The 24,527-nt window shown below is 41.5% G+C and overlaps 1 protein-coding gene across 6 annotated transcripts in view; it reads left to right on the forward strand.

Moving 5' to 3' along the window:
- Positions 1-24,527, forward strand: part of RNF24 (ring finger protein 24) — a 93,818-nt gene that overhangs the window by 65,163 nt on the left and 4,128 nt on the right. For all 6 annotated transcript variants that reach the window (XM_023217941.1, XM_023217942.1, XM_023217938.1 and 3 more), the window contains 3 exons: positions 5,200-5,242; positions 8,282-8,323; positions 23,719-23,798. In XM_023217941.1, the coding sequence (XP_023073709.1) occupies positions 5,200-5,242; positions 8,282-8,323; positions 23,719-23,798 (165 nt within the window). The remainder of the gene's footprint in view (positions 1-5,199; positions 5,243-8,281; positions 8,324-23,718; positions 23,799-24,527) is intronic.

The following is a 24,527-nucleotide window of genomic DNA, read 5'->3' on the forward strand; positions in this document are numbered from 1 at the left end:
AAAAAAAAAAAAAAAAAAAAAAAAAAAATATATATATATATATATATTTTGGGCCAGGTACGGTGGCTCATGATGTAATCCCGGCACCTTTGGGAGGCCAAGGCAGATCACGAGATCAGGAGTGTGAGACCAGCCTGGCCAACTTGGGGAAACCCCATCTCTACTAAAAAATACAAAATTTAGCTGGGCATGTTGGCGCATACCTGTAGCCCCAGCTACTCAGGAGGCTGAGGCAGGAGAATCACTTGAACCCGGGAGGTGGAGGTTGCAGTGAGCCAAGATCGCACCACTGCACTCCAGCCTGGGTGACAGGGCAAGAGTCCGTCTCAAAAAAAAAAAAAAAAAAAAAAAAAAAAAAAAAAAGAAATTGAATGTATTTTTAAAACATTCCCACAATGGTATTTTAAGCCAAGTAACTGATCCAAAAATTTAAGGAAAAAAGTACCACTCTTATATGACACTTCCAGAGAATAAAAGTGGAACAAATACTTCTCAACTCATTTCATGAGGCCAGCATAATTTTGATTTCAAAGCCTGACAATGATATTATGAGAAAGAAAATTATAGACCGATCTTTTCATCAGCAAAATACTATAAATCAAATCCAGGGATCTACAAAAAAAGTAGAATATTACAACCAAATGAAGTTTGTTCCAAGAATGATTTGAAAATCAATCAATACAATATAGCACATTAATAGTATAATATCATAAAGCATTGATAACATTTAATACTTATTCATGATTTTTTTGTAAAATAAACTAGTACTATAAGAGAACTTTCTAAAATTTGAAAGGGTATCTACAAAAAAAACTAAAGAAAACATCATACTTAATAGTGATGTATTTATAGGGACATTCACTATCACTTTTATTTAGGATCATACTGGAGGGCCTAGCTAGTCAGTGCAAAAAAACAGGGAAAAAAAGAATAAAAGAAAAGTGTATTTAGAAAAGAAGTATATAAAGATTATAAAAGCAGGGTTTAAATTGTGATTATATGCAGACAACATAATTATGTACATTAAAAAATCCAAAAGTTTTTACAGAAAAACTATTTAGAATTAGCAAGTCACCAGATACAGGATCAATATACAAAAATTACTTTTTTCCATATAAGTAGCAAGAAATAATTAGAAAATAAAGATTTTTAAAATACTATTTACAGTAGCATCAAAAATTACCAAATGTCTAGGAGAAATGTGTGAGAGAGACATTAAAGCTATAAATAAAGAAATAATGTTCATAGGTTAGAAACTCAGTCTTGCAAAAATGTCGGTTCTTCCTCAATTGATCTGTAAAATTCATACATTCTCACCCAAAACCCCAAGAGGGTTTTTTTTTTCCTTTCTGGTGGCAATTGAAATCTATATGGAAATGCAGAGAACCAAGAATAGCCAAGCCAGTCATTAAAAAGAATAAAACTTGAGGACTTTTACTACCAGACCCTAAAACCTGTTTTAAATCAACAATATTAAGAGAAAGTGCTATTCACCAAGCACCCATATCTGAAGTTCTAAATACTTTTCTCCAGTAAAAGGAATTAGGGTTCCTTGGAAGAAGTGGCTAACCCCAGGACTGGAACACAGAACATAAAATGAGCCTGAAACATCTTTTGGTGCCAGTAAATAAGGAAATGCATGGGAAAGGATGGGGGCTTGTTGAAAGGACACAAGAGTCAGCCTGAAGGACTCAAGCCAATCAGTTTGAGCAACAAAAAGTAGTGATCATATTGAACTGTAACCCATAGATTAAAACCAATATCCATGAGTCTAGACTTATAGAAATAAATAATTGCACAAATAAACAAGGAAGCACATCTCTTCCTTATAGAAGAACTCCAGTTAACAAATGTGTAAGGAATTAGAGAACTACAAAACCACCATTAGAATTTAGGCAAACACTACAGTAATTATTGCAAGCAAGGTGGATGCTAAAACTGGTGGGCAAAAGCTTGAGAAAAAAATAGAGGCTGTGTATAATTCCAGCATATCTCCCTCAAGATATTTATCAGTTACAAAGGAGAAATTAACAACTTTACAGTGGAGAAACCCAGTGGACACTGTCTTAATCTTAAATTGAAATCTTCAAATTCCACCAAGAAAAAGTGATCATACTTAATATGTCAGAATCTTGAAAGACAAGGAAAGACTAAGGAACTCTCAACAAATTAGAGGTGGCTGGCCAGGCACGGTGGCTCACGCCTGTAATCCCAGCATTTTGGGAGGCTGAGGCGGGTGAAGCACAAGGTCAGGAGATCTAGACCATCCTGGCTAACACAGTGAAACCCCGTCTCTACTAAAAATACAAAAAAAAAAAATAGCCGAGTGTATTGGTGGGCACCTGTAGTCCCAGCTACTCGGGAGGCTGAGGCAGGAGACTGGTGTGAACCCAGGAGGCGGAGCTTGCAGTGAGCCGAGATTGTGCCACTGCACTCCAGCCTGGGCGACAGAGCGAGACTCTGTCTCCAAAACAAAAAAAAAACAAATTAGAGGTGGCTAAGGAGTCCTAGCTAGATGCAAGGTGGGATCCTGGATTGGATCATAGAACAGGAAAAGGACATGAGAGAAAAAGCTGGTAAAATTCAAATAAGGTCTGTAGTTTAGTTCATAATACATCAATGTTATATCAATACTAATATATCAATGTTAATGGTTTTGATAATTGTACTATGGTTGTATTAAATGTGGACATAGTATGTACACCTATGGTTATATAAATGTGAAAGCTGGTAGAAAGGTATATGTGAATTCTATTTTTTGCAACTTTTCTGTCTAAAATTATTTCAAAATAAAAGTTTTTTAAAACAGCATGATATTGACACAAGGTACATTGGTTGCTTAGTGTTGGTATAACAAAGTGCCACAAATTGGGCAACTTAAAACAAGAGAAATGTAATTTCTCACAATTGTGAAGGCTAGAAAAGTTCAAACTTAAAGTGCTGGCAGAGTCATGCTTCCTCTGGAGGCTCTAGGAGAGAGTCTTTCTTGCCTTTTCCTAGCTTGCAGGGAGTACCAGAAAGCCTTGGCATTCCTTGGCTTGTAGCTGCCTCACTTCAGTCTCTGTCTCTGTCTTCACATGGCTTTCTTTTCCGTCTGTCTCTGCGTATCCTCTCCTCTTCTTCTAAGGATAGCAGTCAAATTGAATTTAGGGCTCACCTTAATCCAATATGACCTCATCTTAACGAACTAATAATCTGAAAAGACCCTATTTTCAAATAAGGTTATATTCTGAGGTTCCAGTTTGACATGAACTGGGAGCTGAGGGGGACACATTCACCCCAGTCAGTATACAAGGATAGGCAAATAGACCAATGGAGCAGAATAACAGCAGCTCTAGAAATAGACTCACATATTCGATACATCTGATTTACAACAGATGTGCCACTGCAGTGCAGTGGGGAAAGGGGAGAATCTTTTCAGTAAATGATGGTGAGGCAAATGAAAATCTATATGAGGATAAAAAGCATCTGGCCCCTACCTCATAGCATACATAAAGACCAATTTCAGATGGATCATAGACCTATATTTGATAGGAAAAACAACAAATCGTTTTCACAGCATGGGAGTGTATCTTCATAGTCTTGGGATAGGCAAAGACTTCTTCAATGGGACACGAAAAGAACTAACCTAATTGGGAAAAGTTGATAAATTAGACTTACTTAAATTTAAAATTTTTTCAAACTTAACCTGCAAAGATGTGAACACCTAGAACTCTCATGAACTACCCATAGGAGTAAAACTGTTATGAGGTTTTTTCTTTCTTTTTTTTTTTTTTGAGACAGGATCTCACTCTGTCCACCCAGGCTGGAATGGGGTGGCACAATCCCAGCTCACTGCAGCCTTCACCTCCCAGGCTCAAGCAGTCCTCCCGCTTCAGCCTCCTGAGTAGCTGGGACTACAGGCCACATGCCACCATGCCCAGATAATTGTTTTTTTTTGTAGAGGTGAGGTTTCACTGTGTTGCCCAGGCTGGTCTCGAACTCCTGGGCTCAAGTGATCCTCCTGCCTCAACCTCCCAAAGTGCTGTGATTATAGGCAGGAGCCACTGTGCCCGGCCGGGGAGTTCTTTGATTTTTTTTCTTTTTTTTTTTTTGAGACAGAGTCTCACTGTATCACCCAGGCTGGAGTGCAGTGGCATGATCTCGGCTCACTGCAACCTTCACATCCTGGGTTCAAGCGATTCTCCTGCCTCAGCCTCCCAAGTAGCTGGGATTACAGGCATGTGTCACCACGCCTGGCTAATTTTTGTATTTTTAGTAGAGTTGGGGGTTTCTCCATGTTGGCCAATCTGGTGTCGAACTCCTGACCTCAGGCTATCCACCTGCCTCGGCCTCCCAAAGTGCTAGGATTACAGGCGTGAGCCACAGTGCCCAGCCTCGGTCTGGTACTTTGAACCAGCAGTTCTACTCCTGGGTATATACTTAACAGAAATGAGTCCATGTCTTTTAGGCCACTAAAAGACATTTAGAATTTGTGTATCAGCTTTATTAGTAATACCCTCAAACAGGAAGTAAATATTCATCAGCAGTAAAATGGATAAATAAATGATATTATATTCATACAATGGAATACTGTATGTCAGTCAGAAAGACACTTACTACAACCATATGGAAGAATCTCACAAGGCATTGTAGACTGAAAGAAACCAAACACAAACGAGTATATACCAAATGATCCATTTACATGAAGTTCAAAAACAGATATAATTAGTCTACAGTGTTAGAAATCAGGATAGTGCTACCTCTGGGGCATGGATATTGATTAGGAAGGGTCATTTTAGAGGGCCCAGATGTGCTGGAAATGTACTATGTCTTGATATGAGCAATAGTTGTCCTGGTATGTACATTTTTTAAGATTTTGAGCTGTATACTTAAGGTTTTTATACTTCATTGGATGTATGTTATACTTAAATTTTTTCCAATTAAGAAAAAATATAAATATTATTGAAATAAGTAGACTGTCAGTATAAAAAGAATTGAGTCATCTTACGTTCGGGTAACATTTCATGGTTCCCTGGTCACTTTCACGTAACATGTTAAGAGATACGTCATTTGGGTGCATTTCAGGGTGAAGGTTCTAATTTATATCATTTGAGCCATAAATGATATAAATTAATACCAAAACCAGCAGCTTTTTATTTTTCTTCAAGTTACTGTGTTTGAAATCTCAATATTGCATTACTAATTTCTGTCTTTTAGGCTAAGACATCAAGCACACAAAGAATTTTATGCCTACAAACAGGTGAGAAATTTAATTCAGTTTGGTTTTGATTTTTTTTTCCCCAAAAAAACTGAGAACTCTGATTTCCACTCATACTTTAAACTGGGACTGAATTTACTTGTGTTCATTTTAGCATCTCACCGCCAATTTGCAGTATAATATATCAACTTCATTTTCTTAACAATTATTATCTTATTTTATAAGCATTACTTGAAGCTATGGAAAGTTCAAATGATATATTATAATTTAGCAGGAAACTTGAGCCAACAGTTTGCTAAAGAGAAATGCTATATAGCTTGTAATTCTTAAAGTTACTGTCAACTTAATGGAGTTCTGAGATATCATTAAGTGAAATTTTTCCTTCCTTCTTTATTAGAAGACATAGTTCCTAGGAGGTGACCAGCTGTGTTACAGTGATCTCATCTACTGCCTTTTGTACTTTAAATGTTAACTCATGTTATCCACTAGAAGTCTGCAAACTTGGATCATAGCTGTTAATACCTAATCCTTCACTGATTTTGTGTTTAAGTTAATACACTTATCTTTTCTTGAAGGCCAAGTAAAATTATTTTTTTCTTCCATTAATATTTTACCACTAACACCAAACAGGGGGCCTAGATTTTCCTTTGGCTCTAAGCATGAAAATCTTATTTTTTGTTACTCTTAGCTTTCTTCTTGGGTACAGGGGAGCTTCAGCTTATTTGAGTCTTTTTTTTTTTTTTGAGACGGAGTCTTGCTCTGTCGCCCAGGCTGGAGTGCAGTGGCCGGATCTCAGCTCACTGCAAGCTCCGCCTCCTGGGTTTACGCCATTCTCCTGCCTCAGCCTCTGGAGTAGCTGGGACTACAGGCGCCCGCCACCTCGCCCGGCTAGTTTTTTGTATTTTTTAGTAGAGATGGGGTTTCACCGTGTTAGCCAGGATGGTCTCGATCTCCTGACCTCGTGATCCGCCCGTCTCGGCCTCCCAAAGTGCTGGGATTACAGGCTTGAGCCACCGCGCCTGGCCTATTTGAGTCTTTAACCTTGCTGACACTGATGTTACGGAGCTGTAACACTTCGGAACTGCCTATCTTGTTTTTGTTTGTTTGTTTGTTTTTGAGACAGAGTCTCACTCTGTCGCCAGGCTGGAGTGCAATGGCGAGATCCTGGCTCAGTGCAACCCCCGCCTCCCGGGTTCAAGTGATCTCCTGCCTCCGCCTCCCAAGTAGCTGGGATGACAGGCACCCGCCACCACGCCCAGCTAATTTTTATATTTTTGGTAGAGACACCATGTCACCATGTTGGCCAGGATGGTCTTGATCTCTTGACCTCATGATCTGCCCGCCTTGGCCTCCCAAAGTGCTGGGATTACAGGTGTGAGCCACTGTGCCCAGCCAGGACTGCTTATCTTTCTGTTCATCTTTCGTCCATGTATCTTTGAAATCTGAGCTCATTGGCACCTTCCCTTGATGGACGTACTGATGTCCTTAGGTAACCCCACACTCTCATAGGTCTCATGTGGGATCCATAATCAGAGTTGAGTATTTTAGTTTTCTAAATGAATGAATCTTTTCGTCTCAGTCCTATCATAATCTTTTTTTTTTTTTTTTTTTTTTAAGACAGGGTCTCTGTCACCCGGACTAGACTGCAGTGACATGATCATAGCTCACTGCAGCCTTGACCTCCCTGGGCTCAGGTGATCCTCCCACCTTAGCTGAGTGTGGTGGCATGCATGGTTGTGGCTACAGGCGCCCACCGCCACCCCTGGCTAATTTTTGTACTTTTTGTAGAGATGGGGTCTCACCATGTTTCTCAGGCTTCTGTCATAATCTGTTTTGTTTTGTTTTGAGACAGGGTCTCACTTCTGTCACACAGGCTGGAGTGCAGTGGTGCAATCTCAGCTCACTGCAACCTCTGCCTCCTGCTGGGCTCATGTGAGCCTCCCAAGTAGCAGGGATTATAGGCATGCACCACCACACCTGGCTAATTTTTGTATTTTTTGTAGAGACAGGGTTTCGCTGTGTTGCCTAGACTGTTCTTAAACTCCTAGGCTAAAGCAATCCGCCCGCCTCGGCCTCCCCAAGTGCTGGGATTACAGGTGTGAGCTACTGTGCCTGGCCACCTGTTATGATCTTGACAACTTACAAGATTATTTGTATGTAGGCTAACTAGAAAGTAAAATTGGCCTTTGCAGTCACTTAAGTGAAATTGACTGATAAAACTAGTCAAGTCACAAGACATACAGTAAATCTGATCTTTAAAATATACTGGATAGGAAATTTAGTATATCCGTATGAGGCCTGATAGTAGCTTCTAGTGTGATTTCTGAAAACAGGATTTACCCTCAAATCCATTTTTAGTTCAGGAATGTAAGACACCAACATTTAGAGATTTTCCACTCAAATTTTACTTGCCTATTTTCTTCACTTTAAGATGAAATATACTCTAATAAGCTATATTTAGTCTCAGAGTTTTTTCTTAAATAGTAAACTTCTTTCTTATCACTTGGCATTCATTTTAACTACTGTCTGGTGACCACGGAGTCAAAACTTTCAAAATTAAGATTGACTTACTTTTTTTTTTTTTTTTTGAGACAGAGTTTGACTCCTGTTGCCCAGGCTGAAGTGCAATGGAGTGATCTTGGCTCACTGCAACTTCTGTCTCCCGGGTTCAGGTGAATCTCCTGCCTTAGCCTGCCAAGTAGCTGGGATTATAGGCAGGCGCCACCACATCCAGCTAATTTTTGTATTTTTAGTAGAGACAAGGTTTCACTGTGTTGACCAGGCTGGTCTCAAACTCCTGACCTCAGGCAATCTACCTGCCTCGGCCTCCCAAAGTGCTGGGATTACAGGTGTGAGCCACTGTGCTCGGCCAAAATTCCTTTTTTAGGAGAACATTGCATCATTGCTCAAGTTAAAAAAATGGTGCTAAAATGATCTGTCTCAAACTGTAAAATAAATTCTCTCCAATATTGAGTATGAGGGAAATGAGCCATATATACAAAATAAAACTATGTGTGCATATGAAAACTATTTAAAATTACAGATTAAATGGGCATAAGAACATACTTTTTTGTCTTACAGGTTATATTAAAAGAGAAAGTAAAAGAATTGAATTTACATGAGGTAAGTTGATAATAAGTAAATCTTCTTGTTCCATTTTCTAGTAGCAGTGGTATGCTGTGGTATGTTTAAACACTTTTATTTTCAGTAGTTGAAAAAAATAGGCTTATTTTGATTGGGGTAATAGAATATTTCAGGGTGAGGTCACATAAAAATCAATTGTGTGAAGGCTTTATGAGAGTAGTATAACTGATACTTTTAATAGTGATGACACCATTATAAAGTTTCATAGCAGTAGGGATGCTGCTTGCTGTGCATGCTGTATGAATAGGAAACAGATATGTTAGTTTTTCTACTCAAGATGAGTATATACTAATTTCCCCATTGAAAATGTTCCCAATATTTCTTTCTTACCAGTGGTACAAAAAAAGGGAGCAATTATCTCATGGGGGTAGGGATTTAAGAAGGTAAGACATACGGAATAGGGGAAGAACACATATGTAGAGATATGAATTCTCGGCATTGTTTAGCTATTCAGTTGCATGGTTGGGTCATAGGTGCTTTGTAACTTAAGCACAAACTTGGGTGTGTATATCCTGCTGTATACATTAAGATACATAGCCTGTAAGAATTCTTTTTAATTCTATTTCTTGTATTGCCTCTGACTACAAATTTTCAGAATTTTTACTTTTTATCACCCTTTCCTTCTCCCTTTCTGGGTTTTCTAATTGGTATTTAAAGCAAGGACTTGAAAAGCTGTGCATTGCAATAGCTGTGTCGTATATAGCCTAACTGTGGTGAAGCTAAATTGCCAGTCTCTTCAAAGAAAGTTAATTTGTTAGGTTATTTGAATAATAATAAAAATAATCATATTATTGTTAAATATTTTGAAATCATCTATTGGTCCTTTGCTCTTTTTGCATATTTTTCACCAAATAGTTGATATATTTCTGTTTAATAGCATTTTAGACCTAACCTTGGATTAAACTGAAGCATTAATTACTGTTCGATTTTTTTTTTTTTGAGACAGGGTCTCCCTCTGTCGCCCAGGCTGGAGTGCAATGGCGTAATCTGGGCTCACGGCAAGCTCCGCCTCCTGGGCTCAAGCGATTCTCCTGCCTCAGCCTCCCAAGTAGCTGGGATTATAGACATGCGCTACTGCGCCCAGTTAATTTTGTATTTTCAGTAGAGACGGGGTTTCACCATGTTGGCCAGGCTGGTCTGGAACTCCTGACTTCAGGTCATCCACCGCCTCGGCCTCCCAAAGTGCTGGGATTACAGGCCTGAGCCACGGCGCCCAGCCACTGTTTGATTTTTTACTTTTCCCAGAAGTTAACTTTGACACATGGCCAAAATTAACATGAAGTAATAGAAGGTGGTCTGTTTTTCATTTGGAGTCTTTTTGATGACTATAAATGAAAAGATTAAATTTTTAACAGGTTAATCCAGAACAAGTCTTCCTTGTTTGTTTGGCCTATTAGTTTAGAAACTTTGTCCTGAATACGTTCATTGTGTGTTGCATCAGTATGTGTCAGAGTTAGTAACCAATTACACCCACCAATTCCTGTTTTGCTGGTCATTTGTATCTAGTCTTGGATTTTTTTCACCATAGTATCCCCAGCTTTGGTGATGGTGAGTTGCTTTCTCCATTGAAATTCTTTTGCACCTTTTTCAAAAATCAAATAGCCATATTTTTTGTGACTGTATTTCTGGATTCTCCATTATATTCTCGGGATTTGTGTGTCTGTTTCTTCATCAGTACCACACTGTCTTGATTATTATTAGCTTTATAGTAAATCTTAAAATCAGGTAGATTCTTCCAACTTCATTCTTTTCCAAAATTGTTTTAGCTAGTCTGGTTCCTTTACCCTTCCATGTAAATTGTAGCGTCAGCTCATCTGTATCTGAAAAAAAAAAAAAAGGCCGGGCGCGGTGGCTCAAGCCTGTAATCCCAGCACTTTGGGAGGCCGAGACGGGCAGATCACGAGGTCAGGAGATTGAGACCGTCCTGGCTAACACGGTGAAACCCTGTCTCTACTAAAAAAATAAATAAATAACAAAAAACTAGCCAGGCGAGGTGGCGGGCGCCTGTAGTCCCAGCTACTCCGGAGGCTGAGGCAGGAGAATGGCGTGAACCCGGGAGGCGGAGCTTGCAGTGAGTTGAGATCCGGCCACTGCACTCCAGCCTGGGCCACAGAGCAAAACTCCGTCTCAAAAAAAAAAATCCTGCTGGGATTTTGATTTATATTGCATTAAATCTATAAATGTGTTTGGAGAGAGTTGACCTTTATCATGGTGAGTATTTTGACCTGTGAATATATTATGTCTATTTATTTATTTATTTATTTATTTATTTATTTGAAGCTCTGTTGTTAGGTGTATACACATTGAATATCTTCTTGGTGAACTGACCCTTTTGTCAAAGTCTCTCGCTGGGCAGGGTGGCTCACGCCTGTAATCCCAGCACTTTGGGAGGCCAAGGCAGACGAATGACCTGTGGTCAGGAGTTCAAGACCAGCCTGTCCAACATGGTGAAACCCCATCTCTACCAAAAATACAAAAATGAGCCAGGTGTCCTGACAGACACCTGTAATCCCAGCTACTCAGGAGGCTAACGTAGGAGAATTGCTTGAACCTGGAGGTGAAGGTTGCAGTGAGCTGTGATCATGCCATTGCACACCGGCCTGGGCAACAAGAGCAAAACACCATCTCAAAAAAAAAAAAAAAAAAGATCAGCTGGGCGCGGTGGCTCATGCCTGTAATCCCAGCACTTTGGGAGGCCGAGGCGGGCAGATCACGAGGTCAGGAGATTGAGACCATCCTGGCTAAAATGGTGAAACTCTGTCTCTACTAAAAAAAAAATACAAAAAATTAGCCAGGCGTAGTGGCAGGCGCCTGTAGTCCCAGCTACTCGGGAGGCTGAGGCAGAAGAATGGAGTGAACCTGGGAGGTGGAGCTTGCAGTGAGCTGAGATCATTCCACTGCACTCCAGCCTGGGCGACAGAGTGAGACTCCATCTCAAAAAAAAAAAAAAAAAAATCCATCCCAGGTAAATTCCTTTGCTTTGAAATATTTATCCAGGCCAGGCATGGTGGCTCACACCTGTAATCGCAGCACTTTGGGAGGCCGAGGTGGGCAGATCACAAGGTCAAGAGATCAAGACCATCCTGGCTAACACGGTGAAACCCCATCTCTATTAAAAATATAAAAAAATTAACCAGGCAAGGTGGCGGGCACCTGTAGTCCCAGCTAGGGAGGCTGAGGCAGGAGAATGGCATGAACCTGGGAGGCAGAGCTTGCAGTGAGCTGAGATCGCGCCACTGCACTCCAGCCTGGGCAACAGAGTGAGACTCTGTCTCGAAAAATATATTGGCCAGGCGTGGTGGCTCACGCCTGTAATCCCAGCACTTTGGGAGGCCGAAGCAGGCAGATCACGAGGTTAGGAGATCGAGACCATCCTGGCTAACACGGTGAAACCCCGTCTCTACTAAAAATACAAAAAATTAGCCGGGCGTGGCGGCAGGCATCTGTAGTCCCAGCTACAGTCCTAGACTCGGGAGGCTGAGGCAGGAGAATGGCGTGAACCCGGGAAGCAGAGCTTGCAGTGAGCCGACATCATGCCACTGCATTCCAGCCTGGGGGACAGAGCGAGACTCCGTCTCAAAAACAACAACAAATATATATATGTGTGTCCAGGCCGGACACGGTGGTTCACACTTGTAATCCCAACTCTTTGGGAGGCTGAGGTGGGAGGATTGCTTGAGCCCAGGAGTCCAATATCAGCCTGGGCAACACAGTGAGACCTCATCTCTATGAAAAAAAAAAAAAAATTAACTGGGCCTGGTGGCACACATGTATAGTCCCAGCTACTTGGGAGGCTGAGGTGGGAGGATTGCTTGAGCCCAAGAGGTTTAGGCTGCAGTCAGCCAAGATTGTGCCACTGTACTCCGGCCTGGGCGACAGAGCAAGACCCTACCTCAAAAAAAAAAGAAAAAAAAAACGGAAATATTTTTCTGATGTTAATATAGCCACTCCAGCTTCCTTTTGATTGTTTGCATGGTATGTATGTATATTTCCACCTTTTTCTTTTCTTTTCTTTTTTGAGATGGAGTCTCACTCTGCTGCCCAGGCTGGAGTGCAGTGGTACAATCTTGGCTCACTGCAACTTCCACCTCCTGGGTTCAAGCAGTTCTCCTGCCTCAGCCTCCTGAGTAGTTGGGATTACAGGCACCCACCACCACGCCCAGCTAATTTTTGTATTTTTAGTAGAGACGGGGTTTCACCTTATTGGCCAGGCTGGTCTCGAATTCCTGACCTTGTGATCCACCTGCCTTGACCTCCCAAAATGCTGGGATTATAGGCATGAGCCACCGTGCCTGGCCGCCTTTAGTAATTTTCTTAAAGCAGGTCTTCTGGCTATGAATTCTGTTAGTTTGCCTTCATCTGAGAATGTTTTTATTTCACCTTCATTCCTGAAGAATATTCTTTTTTTTTAATTTTTTTTTTGAGACAGGGTCTCACTCTGTCGCCCAGGCTGGAATGCAGTGGCCGGATCTCAGCTTACTGCAAGCTCCGCCTCCTGGGTTTACGCCATTCTCCTGCCTCAGCCTCCCAAGTAGCTGGGACTACAGGCGCCCGCCACCACGCCCGGCTAGTTTTTTGTATTTTTTTTAGTAGAGACGAGGTTTCACCGTATTAACCAGGATGGTCTCAATCTCCTGACCTCGTGATCCGCCCGTCTCGGCCTCCCAAAGTTCTAGGATTACAGGCTTGAGCCACCACGCCCGGCCAAGAATATTCTTGTATATGGAACTCCAGGTTGACAGTTTTTATGCCTCTTCCTTCTGGCCCTCCATGATTTCTGATGAGAAATCAGGTCACTTGAATCATTCATCCCTTATCAGTAATGTATCATTTTCTCTGGCTGCTTTTAAGACTTTTTTCTTTTTCTTTAGTTTTCAGCAATTTATGATATGTCTGGGCATGGATTTATTTGGATTTATCCTATTTGCAGTTTACTGAGCTTAATGAATATATAGGTTTGACTTTTGTCAAGCATGGGAAGTTTTCAGCTATTATTACTTTAAATGTTTCTTCTGCATTTCACTCTTTCTCTCTCCCAGAACTCCAGTGACACAAATGTTAGACCCTTTGTTGTTGTTACACAAGTCCATGAGAATTTCTTTTCAGTAATTTTTCTCTGTTGTTCAGACTAATTTCCAATGTTCTGTCTTCTAGTTCACTGATTCTTTCCTCTATCCCCTCCATTCTGCTGTTGAGCCCATCCCTTAAGTTTTTTTATTGTGATTATTCTGTTTTAGTTCTAAAATTTTCATTCAGCTGCACATGATGGCTCACGGCTGTAATCTTAACACTTTGGGATACCAAGGCAGAAGGATTGCATGAGCTTAGTAGTTCAACAGCAGCCTGGGCAACATGGCGAACCCCATCTCTACAAAAGAAAATACAAAAATTAGCCAGGTGTGGTGGTGTGTGCCTGTAGTCTCAGCTACTCATGAGATGGGAGGATCGTTTGAGCCTGGGAAGTCGAGGGTATAATGAGCCAAGATTGTTTCACTGCAGTCTAGCCAGGGTGACAGAGCAAGACTCTGTCTCAAAAATACATATAAAATAAAATTTTTATTTACTTTGTCCTTATACCCTCTATATCTTTGCTAATAATATCTGTTTTAGCATTTATTTCAAGAGCATTCATGATTGTTCATTTGAGCAGTTATAAAGACCTTAAACAAAGGACCTTTGTTGTATAATTCTGACATATGTGTCATCTCATTTTTGGAGATGATTCATGTGGCAACACCCTGTGGCCCTGCTCTGCCCTGCTTTCTGTAGAAAAAGACTACACAAAGGTAACTCTATTGGAGTGCCCCTTGTGTGGAGTGGCATTAAAGACATTGCTTCCTTATTCTTCTTTTTCCTCACCTCCTCATAGGCTCATCCCCTTCATTTTGCTGCAGTGAGAAAGTGGCTCTGGCCATTTGAGTTCTGCTTTGTCCCTTTCTTATATAGGAGATTCAACTCCACTTGGTCTTTCTAGGATTATTGATCAGTCTTATAAATCACATTCCTACATTTATTTATTTATTATCGTCATTTATTTATTTATTTTGAGACAATGGTCTTACTCTGTCACCCAGGCTGGAGTGCAGTGGCACAATCTCGGCTTACTGCAACCTCTGCCTCCTGGGTTCAAGCGATTCTCCTGCCTCAACCTCCCAAGTAGCTGGGATTACAGGTATATACCACCATGCTTGGCTCATTTTTTATATTTTTAGTGGAGACAGGGTTTCACCATGTTAGCCAGGCTGGTCACGAACTCCTGACCTCAGGCGATCCACCCACCTCAGCCTTCCAAAGTGCTGGGATTATAGGCATGAACCACCATGCCCGGCTTCTAAATTTATTTTTGAATCAGTATACAAATACCTGGAGTTCAGCTGAAGTTGGTCACAGATTAAAACTGTTAAAACATCTCTTAAGCCGGGCGCGGTGGCTCAAGCCTGTAATCCCAGCACTTTGGGAGGCCGAGACAGGCGGATCACGAGGTCAGGAGATCGAGACCATCCTGGCTAACACGGTGAAACCCCGTCTCTACTAAAAATACAAAAAACTAGCCGGGCGAGGTGGCGGGCGCCTGTAGTCTCAGCTACTCCGGAGGCTGAGGCAGGAGAATGGCGTAAACCCGGGAGGCGGAGCTTGCAGTGAGCTGAGATCTCACTGAGATGCAGTGAGCTTGCAGTGAGCTGAGATCGGCCACTGCACTCCAGCTGGGCGACAGAGCAAGACTCCGTCTCAAAAAAAAAAAAAAAAAAAAAAAAAATCTTTTAAAAATCCAAAGCATTTATAGGGAGCCAACAGTGTGCCAGACCCTTGGGACTGATTTGTCAGACTATAGTCCCTCCCTTCCCTCCAGGAGCACAGATCCCACAGGAGAGAAAGTTATTAGTCAGTGAGACAAGTACAGTCAGTAATGGGGCAAGCACGTGAGCACAGAAGGGCCTTCTATAGAAGCTGCCTGCTATACTTCAGTTTGGAACAAGAAAGCCAAATTTATCCTGAGTGGCAAAACCATCTTTAAGTTGCTATACTAGCTCTCAAGGGTTCCAGCCTTAAATGACATCTCTGAACCAGAATTGCTGCCTCTGCAGACGATGTGATATCCTTATAAGTATTCAAGGAAAGGTATAATAATGAATGCTCACCACCACTGTCACAGAATGATTATCTAAAAAGAAAACTGGACATGTGCAGTGGCCTCACAGCTGTAATCCCAGCACTTTAGGAGGCTCAGACAGGAGGATTGTTTGAGCCCAGGAGTTCAAGACCAGACTGTGCAACATAGTGAGACCTCTTCTCTACAAAAAATTTTAAAAATTAGCCAGATGTGGTGGTGCATGCCTGTAGTCCCAACTACTCAGGAGGCTGAGGCAGGAGGATCGCTTGAGCTCAGGAGGTCAAGGTTTCAGTGAGCCATGATCATGCCACTGTACTCCAGCCTGGGCAACAGTGTGAGAGGCTGTCTCTAAGATAGATAGATAGATAGATAGATAGATAGATAGATAGAGAAGAACCTGTCTCTAAGATAGATAGATAGATAGATAGATAGATAGATAGATAGATAGATAGATGAAAAAAGGCCGGGCATGGTGGCTCATACCTATAATCCCAGCACTTTGGGAGGCTGAGGGGGGCGGATCATGAGGTCAAGAGATTGAGACCATCCTGGCCAACATGGGGAAACCCCGTCTCTACTAAAAATACAAAAAATTAGCTGGGCTTGATGGTGGTCACCTGTAGTCCCAGCTACTCAGGAGGCTGAGGCAGGAGAATCGGTTGAACCTGGGAGGCAGAGGTTTCAGTGAGCCAAGATCACGCCACTGCACTCCAGCCTGGCGACAGAGTGAGACTCCATCTCAATAAATGAATGAATGAATGAATGAATGGGGAAAAAAAAAAGGAAAAGAACCATTTTGGCTGAATCACCTGAGCTATAGATCATTTTCATTGTGTGACACTGTCTTCCTGTCACCCTGACTCTCCACTCCTTAGTCTGTATCTGAGGTAAATTTATAGACTATGTCAACCCCTTGGAAGTTATTAAATCCTGCTTGGGCATTTTAGAGATCATATACTCTGTGAGTACTAGAAAATTGTGCCTGTTTCCAACACACATGCTGTAGTTAAAATCATTTTTACCTAGGACTTGTTTTATTTATGGGTATAATAGTGTGATATACACGGAATCATGTACAAAAGGTGACAAGATTATCAAGATGTCTGCTCCTTCATATAATTAGGAGCAAGGGAACTAACACTTTGACAAATTTAGACAAGGTAAGTATTATTCCCTATTTTGCATTTGCAGATATTGAGGTTTAAGAAAGTTTACTAGCCAGGCACAGTGGTTTGTGCCTATAGTCCTAGCTATTCAGTAGGCTGAAGCAGGAGGATCACTTGCACCCTGGAGTCCAGCCTGGCAACATAGCAAGACCTGTCTCAACAAAAAAAAAATGTTAGAGAAAAAAAGAGAAGTTGAATAGAAGGGGCAAGTCATCTAGCTTCTGTGTGTAGAAAGGGGATGTTTGCATGTAGAACCATTACATGAGGATACCTCTACTGCCCCCACAGATGTGAAGCTTCTGCTGTTCTCCAAGTTGCAAAAAACTACTTTTGAGTGACTTGACCCAGCTTTCTTCTGCCTTCTGCAGATCCCATTAAGTACCTTTCTGACTTTCAATATGTAAAACAGACAAACTCAAGTATCTATAAACTGACCAATCAGTAAATGTCTGTTCTTAGCCTAGCTTCCAACAGGCCTGACATCATAGGACTCATTCTTTCACTTAAAAAAAAAAAAAAAAAAAAAAAAAAGACAAGATAGGCCAGGCACAGTGGCTCACACCTGTAATACCAGCACTTTGGAAGGCCAAAGGTGGGCAGATTGCCTGAGCCCAGGAGTTCAAGACCAGCCTTGGTAACATGGTGAAACCCCATCTCTACAAAAATTACAAAAATTAACCAGGAATGGCAGTGCCTGTCATCCCAGCTATTCAGGAGGCTGAACTGGGAGGATCACCTGAGCCTGAGGAGGTCATGGCTGCAGTGAGCCATGATTGCACCACTGTATTCCAGCCTTGGCAACAGAGTGAGATTATTAAGAAAAAAAAAAAAAAAAAAAAAGACAAGAGTGTTGGGGAACACTTCCCCAACTCATTTTTAAGAGGTTGGTATTACCCTGATAACAAACCCAGACAAAGATATTACAAAGAAAGAAAATGCCAAACCAGTATCTCTTATGAATATAAGTGTAAAAATCCTCAACAGAATACTAGCAAAGCAAATCCTACAGTATATAAAAAAAGATTATATACCATAATCAAATGGAACTTATCCCAGGAATGCAAGGTTGGTTCAACATAAGTAGATCAGTCAATGTGATACACCTTATTAATAGAATAAATGGGGGAAGAAAAGACATGGTCATCTCAGTAGATACAGTATAAGCCTTTGACAAAACCCAGCTTTCTTTCACGATAAAAGCATTCAATAATTCAATAAACCTAAAAATAGAGGGAACTTCCTCAGCCTGATAAAGGGCATCTGTAAAAAGCCCACAGCTAATATTATACTTAATGGTTGAAGACAAAGTTTTCCTTCTTAGACAAGGAAGAAGACAGGACTCCTGCTCTTATCAGTTTTATCAACTTGTTACTCAAGGGTCTAGCCAGGGCAGTTAAGAAAAAATAATCAAGGGCATTCAGATGGGAAAGAAGTAAAACTGTCTATTTGCAGATGACATGACTTTATAAATATTATAGAACACTAAATAAAAAAAAAAAAAAAACTGAGAGGCTGAGTGCAGTGGCTCATGCCTGTAATCCCAGCACTTTGGGAGGCCGAGGTGGCAGATCACCTGAGGTCAAGAGTTCAAGACTAGCCTGGCCAGCGTGGTGAAAGCCCGACTTCACTAAAATACAAAAATTAGCCAGGCATGATGGTGGGTGCCTATAATCCCAGCTACTCAGGAGGCTGAGATGGGAGAATCGCTTGAACCCAGGAGGCAGTGGTTGCAGTGAGCAGAGATCATACCATTGCACTCCAGCCTGGATGACTGAGTGAGACTCTGTCTCAAAAAAAAAAAAAGAAAGAAAAGAACAAAAAAAAAACTATGAGAGCTAATAATGAGTTCATCAGGTTTCCTAGATATAAGATCGATATACAAAAACTAGTTAAACCTACACACTAGCAAATAAGAAAATTTCATTTGTGGCCAGGCGTGGTGGCTCACACTTGTAATCCCAGCACTTTGGGAGGCTGAGGTGGGCGGATCACCTGAGGTCGGGAGTTCAAGACCAACCTGACCAACATGGAGAAACCCTGGCTCTACTAAAAATACAAAATTAGCTGGGCACTGTGGTGCATGCCTGTAATCCCAGCTACTCAGGAGGCTGAGGCAGGAGAATCGCTTGAACCCAGGAGGCAGACGTTGTGGTGAGCTGGGATCACACCATTGCACTCTAGCATGGGCAACGAGCAAATCTCCATCTCAAAAAAAAAAAAAAAAAAAAAAAATTTCATTTGTAATAGCATCAAAAATAATAAGATACCTAGGAATAAATTTAACAACAGAAGCCCAGATTTATATGCTGAAAACTGTAAAACATTGAAAAGATAATAAAACCTAAATAAATGGGATGACATCCCATGTTCATTGGTTAGAAAACTTAATATTGGTAAGCTGGCAGTAGTATCCAAAGTATTTACCAAATCATCTTTTTCAAAATCCCATCTGCCCTTTTTAAGCACAAATTGACAAGCATATGAATTCTAAAATTCACATGGAAATGTAAAAGATCCAGAATAGCCAAAAGAACCTTGAAAAAGAAGAACAGAGTTAGAGAACTCACACCTCCCAATTTCAAAACTTACTATACAAAGCTACAGTATTTAATACAGCATGACATAGGTATACTGATAGCTATATAGATCAGTGGAATAGAACTGCAAGTCCAAAAATAAATTCAAACATTTATGGTCAGTTGATTTTCAACAAGGGTGCCAAGACAATTCAGTGGTGCTGGGACAACTGGATATCTACATGCAAAAGAATAAATTTAGACATCTACCTTATACTATATACAAAGATTGCTCAAAAGTTAAAGAACTAAATGTATCAGCTAATATTATAAAACACTCAGACATAAACATAGGTGAGCCTGGTGCCATGGCACATGCCTGTAATCCCAGCTCCTTGGGAGGCTAAGGGGGAAGCTCCCTTGAGTCCAGGAATTTGAGACCAGCCTGGGCAACATAGCAAGACTCTGTCTCTAAAAAACAAAAAGGAGAAATAAACATAGATGTATAAATCTTCATAGCCGTGGATTGGGCAGTAGTTCTTAGATATTACATCTAAAGCACAAGCAAGCTAAGAAAAAATAGTTAAACTTCATCAGGCCATCCATGGCTCACTCCTGTAATCCCAACATGTTGGGAGGCCAAGACGAGAAGATTGCTTGAGTGCAGGAGTTCGAGACCAGCCTGGGCAACATAGTGAGGAGACCTTGTCTCTACTTAAAAAAAAAAAAAAAATTAGCTGGGTGTGGTGGTGTGTGCCTATAGTCCCAGCTATTTGGGAGGTTGAGGCTTGAGGAGCTGGAGGATTGCTTGAGATCAGGAGATAGAGGCTGCAGTGAGCTATGATGGCACCACTGCACTCCAGCCTGGGTGACAGAGCAAGACTGTCTCAAAAAAAAAAAAAAAATTAAAAACTTTTGTGCTTCAAAAGACATTATCCTGAAAGTGAAGGCAACCCACAGGGAGAAACTATTCACAAGTCTTATATCTGATAAGGGTCTGGTATTTAAAATGTATTAAGAGCTCTTAGAACTCAGTAATAAGCCTGCAAAATAAAAAGGTCTGCAAATATTTTCTCCCAGTCTTTTCATCCTAACGGGTCCTTTGCAGAAAGAAAGTTTTTTAATTTGATCATACCAGTTTATCCATTTTTTCCTTTGATTGCTTTGCTTAGGTTGTGCTTTGGTTGTGCTTAGGTTGTGTTTCTGCTTAGGTTGCGTGTGTTTTTAATGTCTATGAATGTGCAATGCTCTAACATCATTTGTTGAAAAGGCTTTCTTTCTGCCATTGAAATGCTTTTTGCACCTTTGTCAAAATTAGTTGGCTCTCTGATAAGGGAGTTCAGTCTAAAATATATAAAGAACTCTTACCACTTAATAATAAAAAGAAAAATAAGCCAACTAATAAATTGACAAAGGACTTAATAGGCATTTCTCCATCGAAGATATGTGGTGGTCAATAAGCACAGCATCATTAGTCATTAAGGAAATGACCCATTTACACCCATTAAGATAACTATAGTAAAAAAGACAAGAATAAGTATTGGTGATGATATGGAGAAATTACAACCCACACGTACTGCTGATAGGAATGTAAAATGGTACAGCCACTTTGGAAATCAGTTTTGTAGCTCCTCAAAAAGGTAAACATAGAGTTACCATATGATGCAGCAATTCTACTTCTTGATGCATACCCAAAAGAATGTAAACAAGGACTCAACCAGATACTTGTACACCAGTGTTCACAGCAGCATTGTCCACAATAGCCAAAAGGTAGAAACAACCCAAGTGGCAATCAACAGATAAATGGGTAAACCAAATGTATTACATACATACAATGGAATGTTATTCAGCCACAAAAATGAATGAAGTACTGATACGTGTTACAATGCAGATGAACCTTGAAGACATTATGCTAAGGGAAAGAAGCCAGACACGAAAGATTACATATTGTATGGTTCCATTTAAATGAAATGCCCAGAGTAGACAAATCCATCAATAAAGAAAGTAGATTAGTGGTTGGTTGCCAGAGATTGGAGAAAGGGGAGAATGGGGAGTGACTGCCTATGAATATGGGCTTTTTTGGGGGGTGGGGGTGGCATTTGATGCAAATATTCTGGAATTAGATTGTAAAGATGGCTGCACAAATCTACACCTAAAACCTGCTGAATTGTACTATTACTTAAAGGAGTGAATATTATAGTACATTAATTGTATCTCAATTTTTTAATGGTGATAGGAAGTCACACTGGAGAAAAAATCTCATTGAATACTGGAAATGAAAGTTTATTTGCAAAATATGATCTGTAAAGGAAAGTTGTAAAATGAGTTTGGCTCTTGGAACTTCTAGGAAGTCATCTGAGGCTTTTCTCTTTTTGTGATTGCCATTGACTTTGGTCACCTTTAGCATTTAACGTGTTGGAGTTTATCTTGTTTTTTCTCAGGTGGCTATAGTTTTACGATTTGTTTATTCAGAACATAATAGCACATTATACCATTAATAGTAACTCCATTTTGGGGCCGGGCACGGTGGCTCATGACTGTAATCCCAGCACTTTGGGAGGCTGAGGCAGGCAGATCACAAGGTCAAGAGATCGAGACCATCCTGGCCAAGATGGTGAAACCCCGTCTCTACTAAAAATACAGCTGTGTATGGTTGGCATGCGCCTGTAGTCCCAGCTACTCGGGAGTCTGAGGCAGGAGAATCACTTGAACTCAGGAGGCAGAGGTTGCAGTGAGCTGAGATCGCACCACTGCACTCCAGCCTGGCAACAGAGCAAGACTCCGTTTCCAAAAGGAAAAAAAAAAAAAAAAGAAACTCCATTTTGGAAAGGCTACTAATCTAATTTTGGGTCCTGGAAAAATAAGTGAATAAAAATAAGCAACTCATCCAACCTGTGTGTCAATAGGATCAGTGCTAAATCTCCAGAGGACAGTCCTGACCCTGTTTCGGAAGGTGGAGCTGAGAGGAAAACTGGCTGTTGAAGGCCAGAGGGCCAATCACACAGTCTAGGAAATGGGAGCATCATTCCCTCTTTACAGGTGGGAAGCTGAGGCCCAGAAAGATACCACTAGGCTGAAACTGCTGGATTCTTACCTTTACCAAAGCACAGCTTATTCTCTACCTCCCTTCAGAAAACAAAAATGGGCTTGAAAACAGTACTTCCATTATAACATGTAGACATCAATAAAAACAACTGGCATTGGTAGACCGCCTTACTGTGTCCTTAGCCCTGCTCTCCAAGCTGAGCTGATGACAGCCCTGTGTGGGGTAGGGCAGGTCATGTCCTTATTGTACAAATGAAGGAACAGAGCTCTGTGAGGAATCTTGAGGGCAGAGGCCACACAGCTAGTGTGTCTGAGCCAAGGCCAGCCACCTATCCTGCTCTCCTCCCTGCTCCCCTGCCATCTTGGTAGGGATGCTGCGTCCAACAGAGCACAGTTATCCATTCTCCTCCTCCTGTGAAGATCCTGTCTGTCGTACACACAAGGCCCTGAAAGCTGCCTCAGCAAGGATGTTTAAAAACCAACATGGCACTGTTCACTGGGCACCAAGAGCCACATGTCCTGCCTAGATTATGTTATATAACCTAAGAAGACTGCGTTACGTGTTATAGGTTAAGAAACTAGTGACAGCAAAGCCATCAACAGTCCAGGCTAGAAATGGTGATGGCCTGAACTGGGATCCTTGGGAATGGACAGGGAAGCAAGTAGGGGGGAAGGAGTTCAACCACTGGGCAGGAGAAAGAAATGGCACAGTAGCACGTCCGTGCAACAGACCTGGGTCCCCAGCCAGGCCTGGCCACTCTCCAACTAAATGGCCTCAAGCAACATTATTTTCCTGAGCTTCTGTTTACTCGTCTGTAAAATGGGTCAGTGTGGCGACACGTGGTATCCACAGGCCCTGGTGAATGCCCAGGAAACAGTGTTGGAACCCAGCCCCTGGGTACGAAGGCAAAGGCCTCTCTCCAAGCCATGGAGACTAATCATTGCCTGAGAGCAGTCCTGGTCCCATCTGCACATGTTCAAGAGTTAACTGAGTGTTCAGTAACTTTTTATATGACAAAGACACTGACAGAAGGACAGTGCCAAAGTGGGAGGCCCCAGGAACTATAAATAGCGTGTTACTGCAAGCTGTACCACAAAAACAGGAGAAAAGATTGCCAGGCCTTCAGCAGTCCCTTTCAGTGAGTGCTTGGGAGCCAGGCTGTGCTGCTGACAAGGTGGAGAACCCAGGGAGCCTCAGTCCTTTGGCATACCAGGAAAGGGACAGCATGTTAAGCTGGCAGATGTGAGAGTAACCCTCCCTCAGTCCCACACGTCTAATGCACTGAAGTAAAAGCAGCTGCCTCTTGCTTTCTGTCTTCTTCCATCTGCATACCTCCTTGAAGATGTGGGACAGTAAGAGCAGGAGACTCATCTATTTGGGCCTGTTTCTTTTCATTCATTTATTCATTTTTTTTTTTTTTTTAAGATAAGAGTCTCATGAGTCCCTTCAAATGGTTGAGCCTCAGGAGCCTGCACTCTACTTTGTACCTGTACTTTGTACAGACACTTGGCTTCATTTGTGCATTTGTCTTTCAGCTCTGTGCAGTGTGCCTAGAAGACTTCAAGCCTCGAGATGAGTTGGGGATTTGCCCATGTAAGCACGCCTTCCACAGAAAGTGAGTATTGGTATGGAATTATTTAATGGGACCCGAGTTTGAGGCACATCGACCAACTTCTTCTGGGTTTTAGGGCAGTGCCAGACAAACTTGATGGCTTCATGATTGGTCTGTAATGCAAAAAGCTGACAGCACCCTGCAGGTGGAGTGTGTGTGTGTGTGTGTGTGTGTGTGTGTGTGTGTGTGTGTGTGACATTAGGAGACAGCAGAGTGGTGGAACGTGACCACCACATCAGGATTATGGGCAGAGAGCCAAATGAGTCTACAGTTGGAGCCCAAGCAATAAACAGCTATTTAGCTGAAACTTTCCAGTGAGAGCCTCCATCTCCTAAAAACTTATTTAAATCAAAACCACAGTTATTTAAAATCAAAATAAATGAAGTCTGGATATAAATGGGAGTGTGGGGCCCTCTCCTCCCACTTCCTGCAGACATACTAATATTTCTCATTCTCTTACAACTTTTTGTTTTGTATTTGTTAGAAAATTTTATTTTCCTACTTCTTACGTCCCTCTTCAGTGTACTTTGTTCTTGTAAGGAGTCATGGGCAACTGAGGGTATCACATACTGTCTGTGGCTTCACACGTGGAAGGTGGGAGGCTCTAGAAGGAGGAGGGGATTGCTGACCCCTTGGCCTCGCCCCTCTCCTTCCCTCTTTCTCTTCCCTCTTTTCAGGGGGTGACATCGATTCACCACCTAGTAGGGGAGCTCCTTGGACCATACAGTAGAC

The sequence above is a fragment of the Piliocolobus tephrosceles genome, chromosome 20, assembly GCF_002776525.5.
Source record: "Piliocolobus tephrosceles isolate RC106 chromosome 20, ASM277652v3, whole genome shotgun sequence".
Lineage (NCBI taxonomy): Eukaryota > Metazoa > Chordata > Mammalia > Primates > Cercopithecidae > Piliocolobus > Piliocolobus tephrosceles.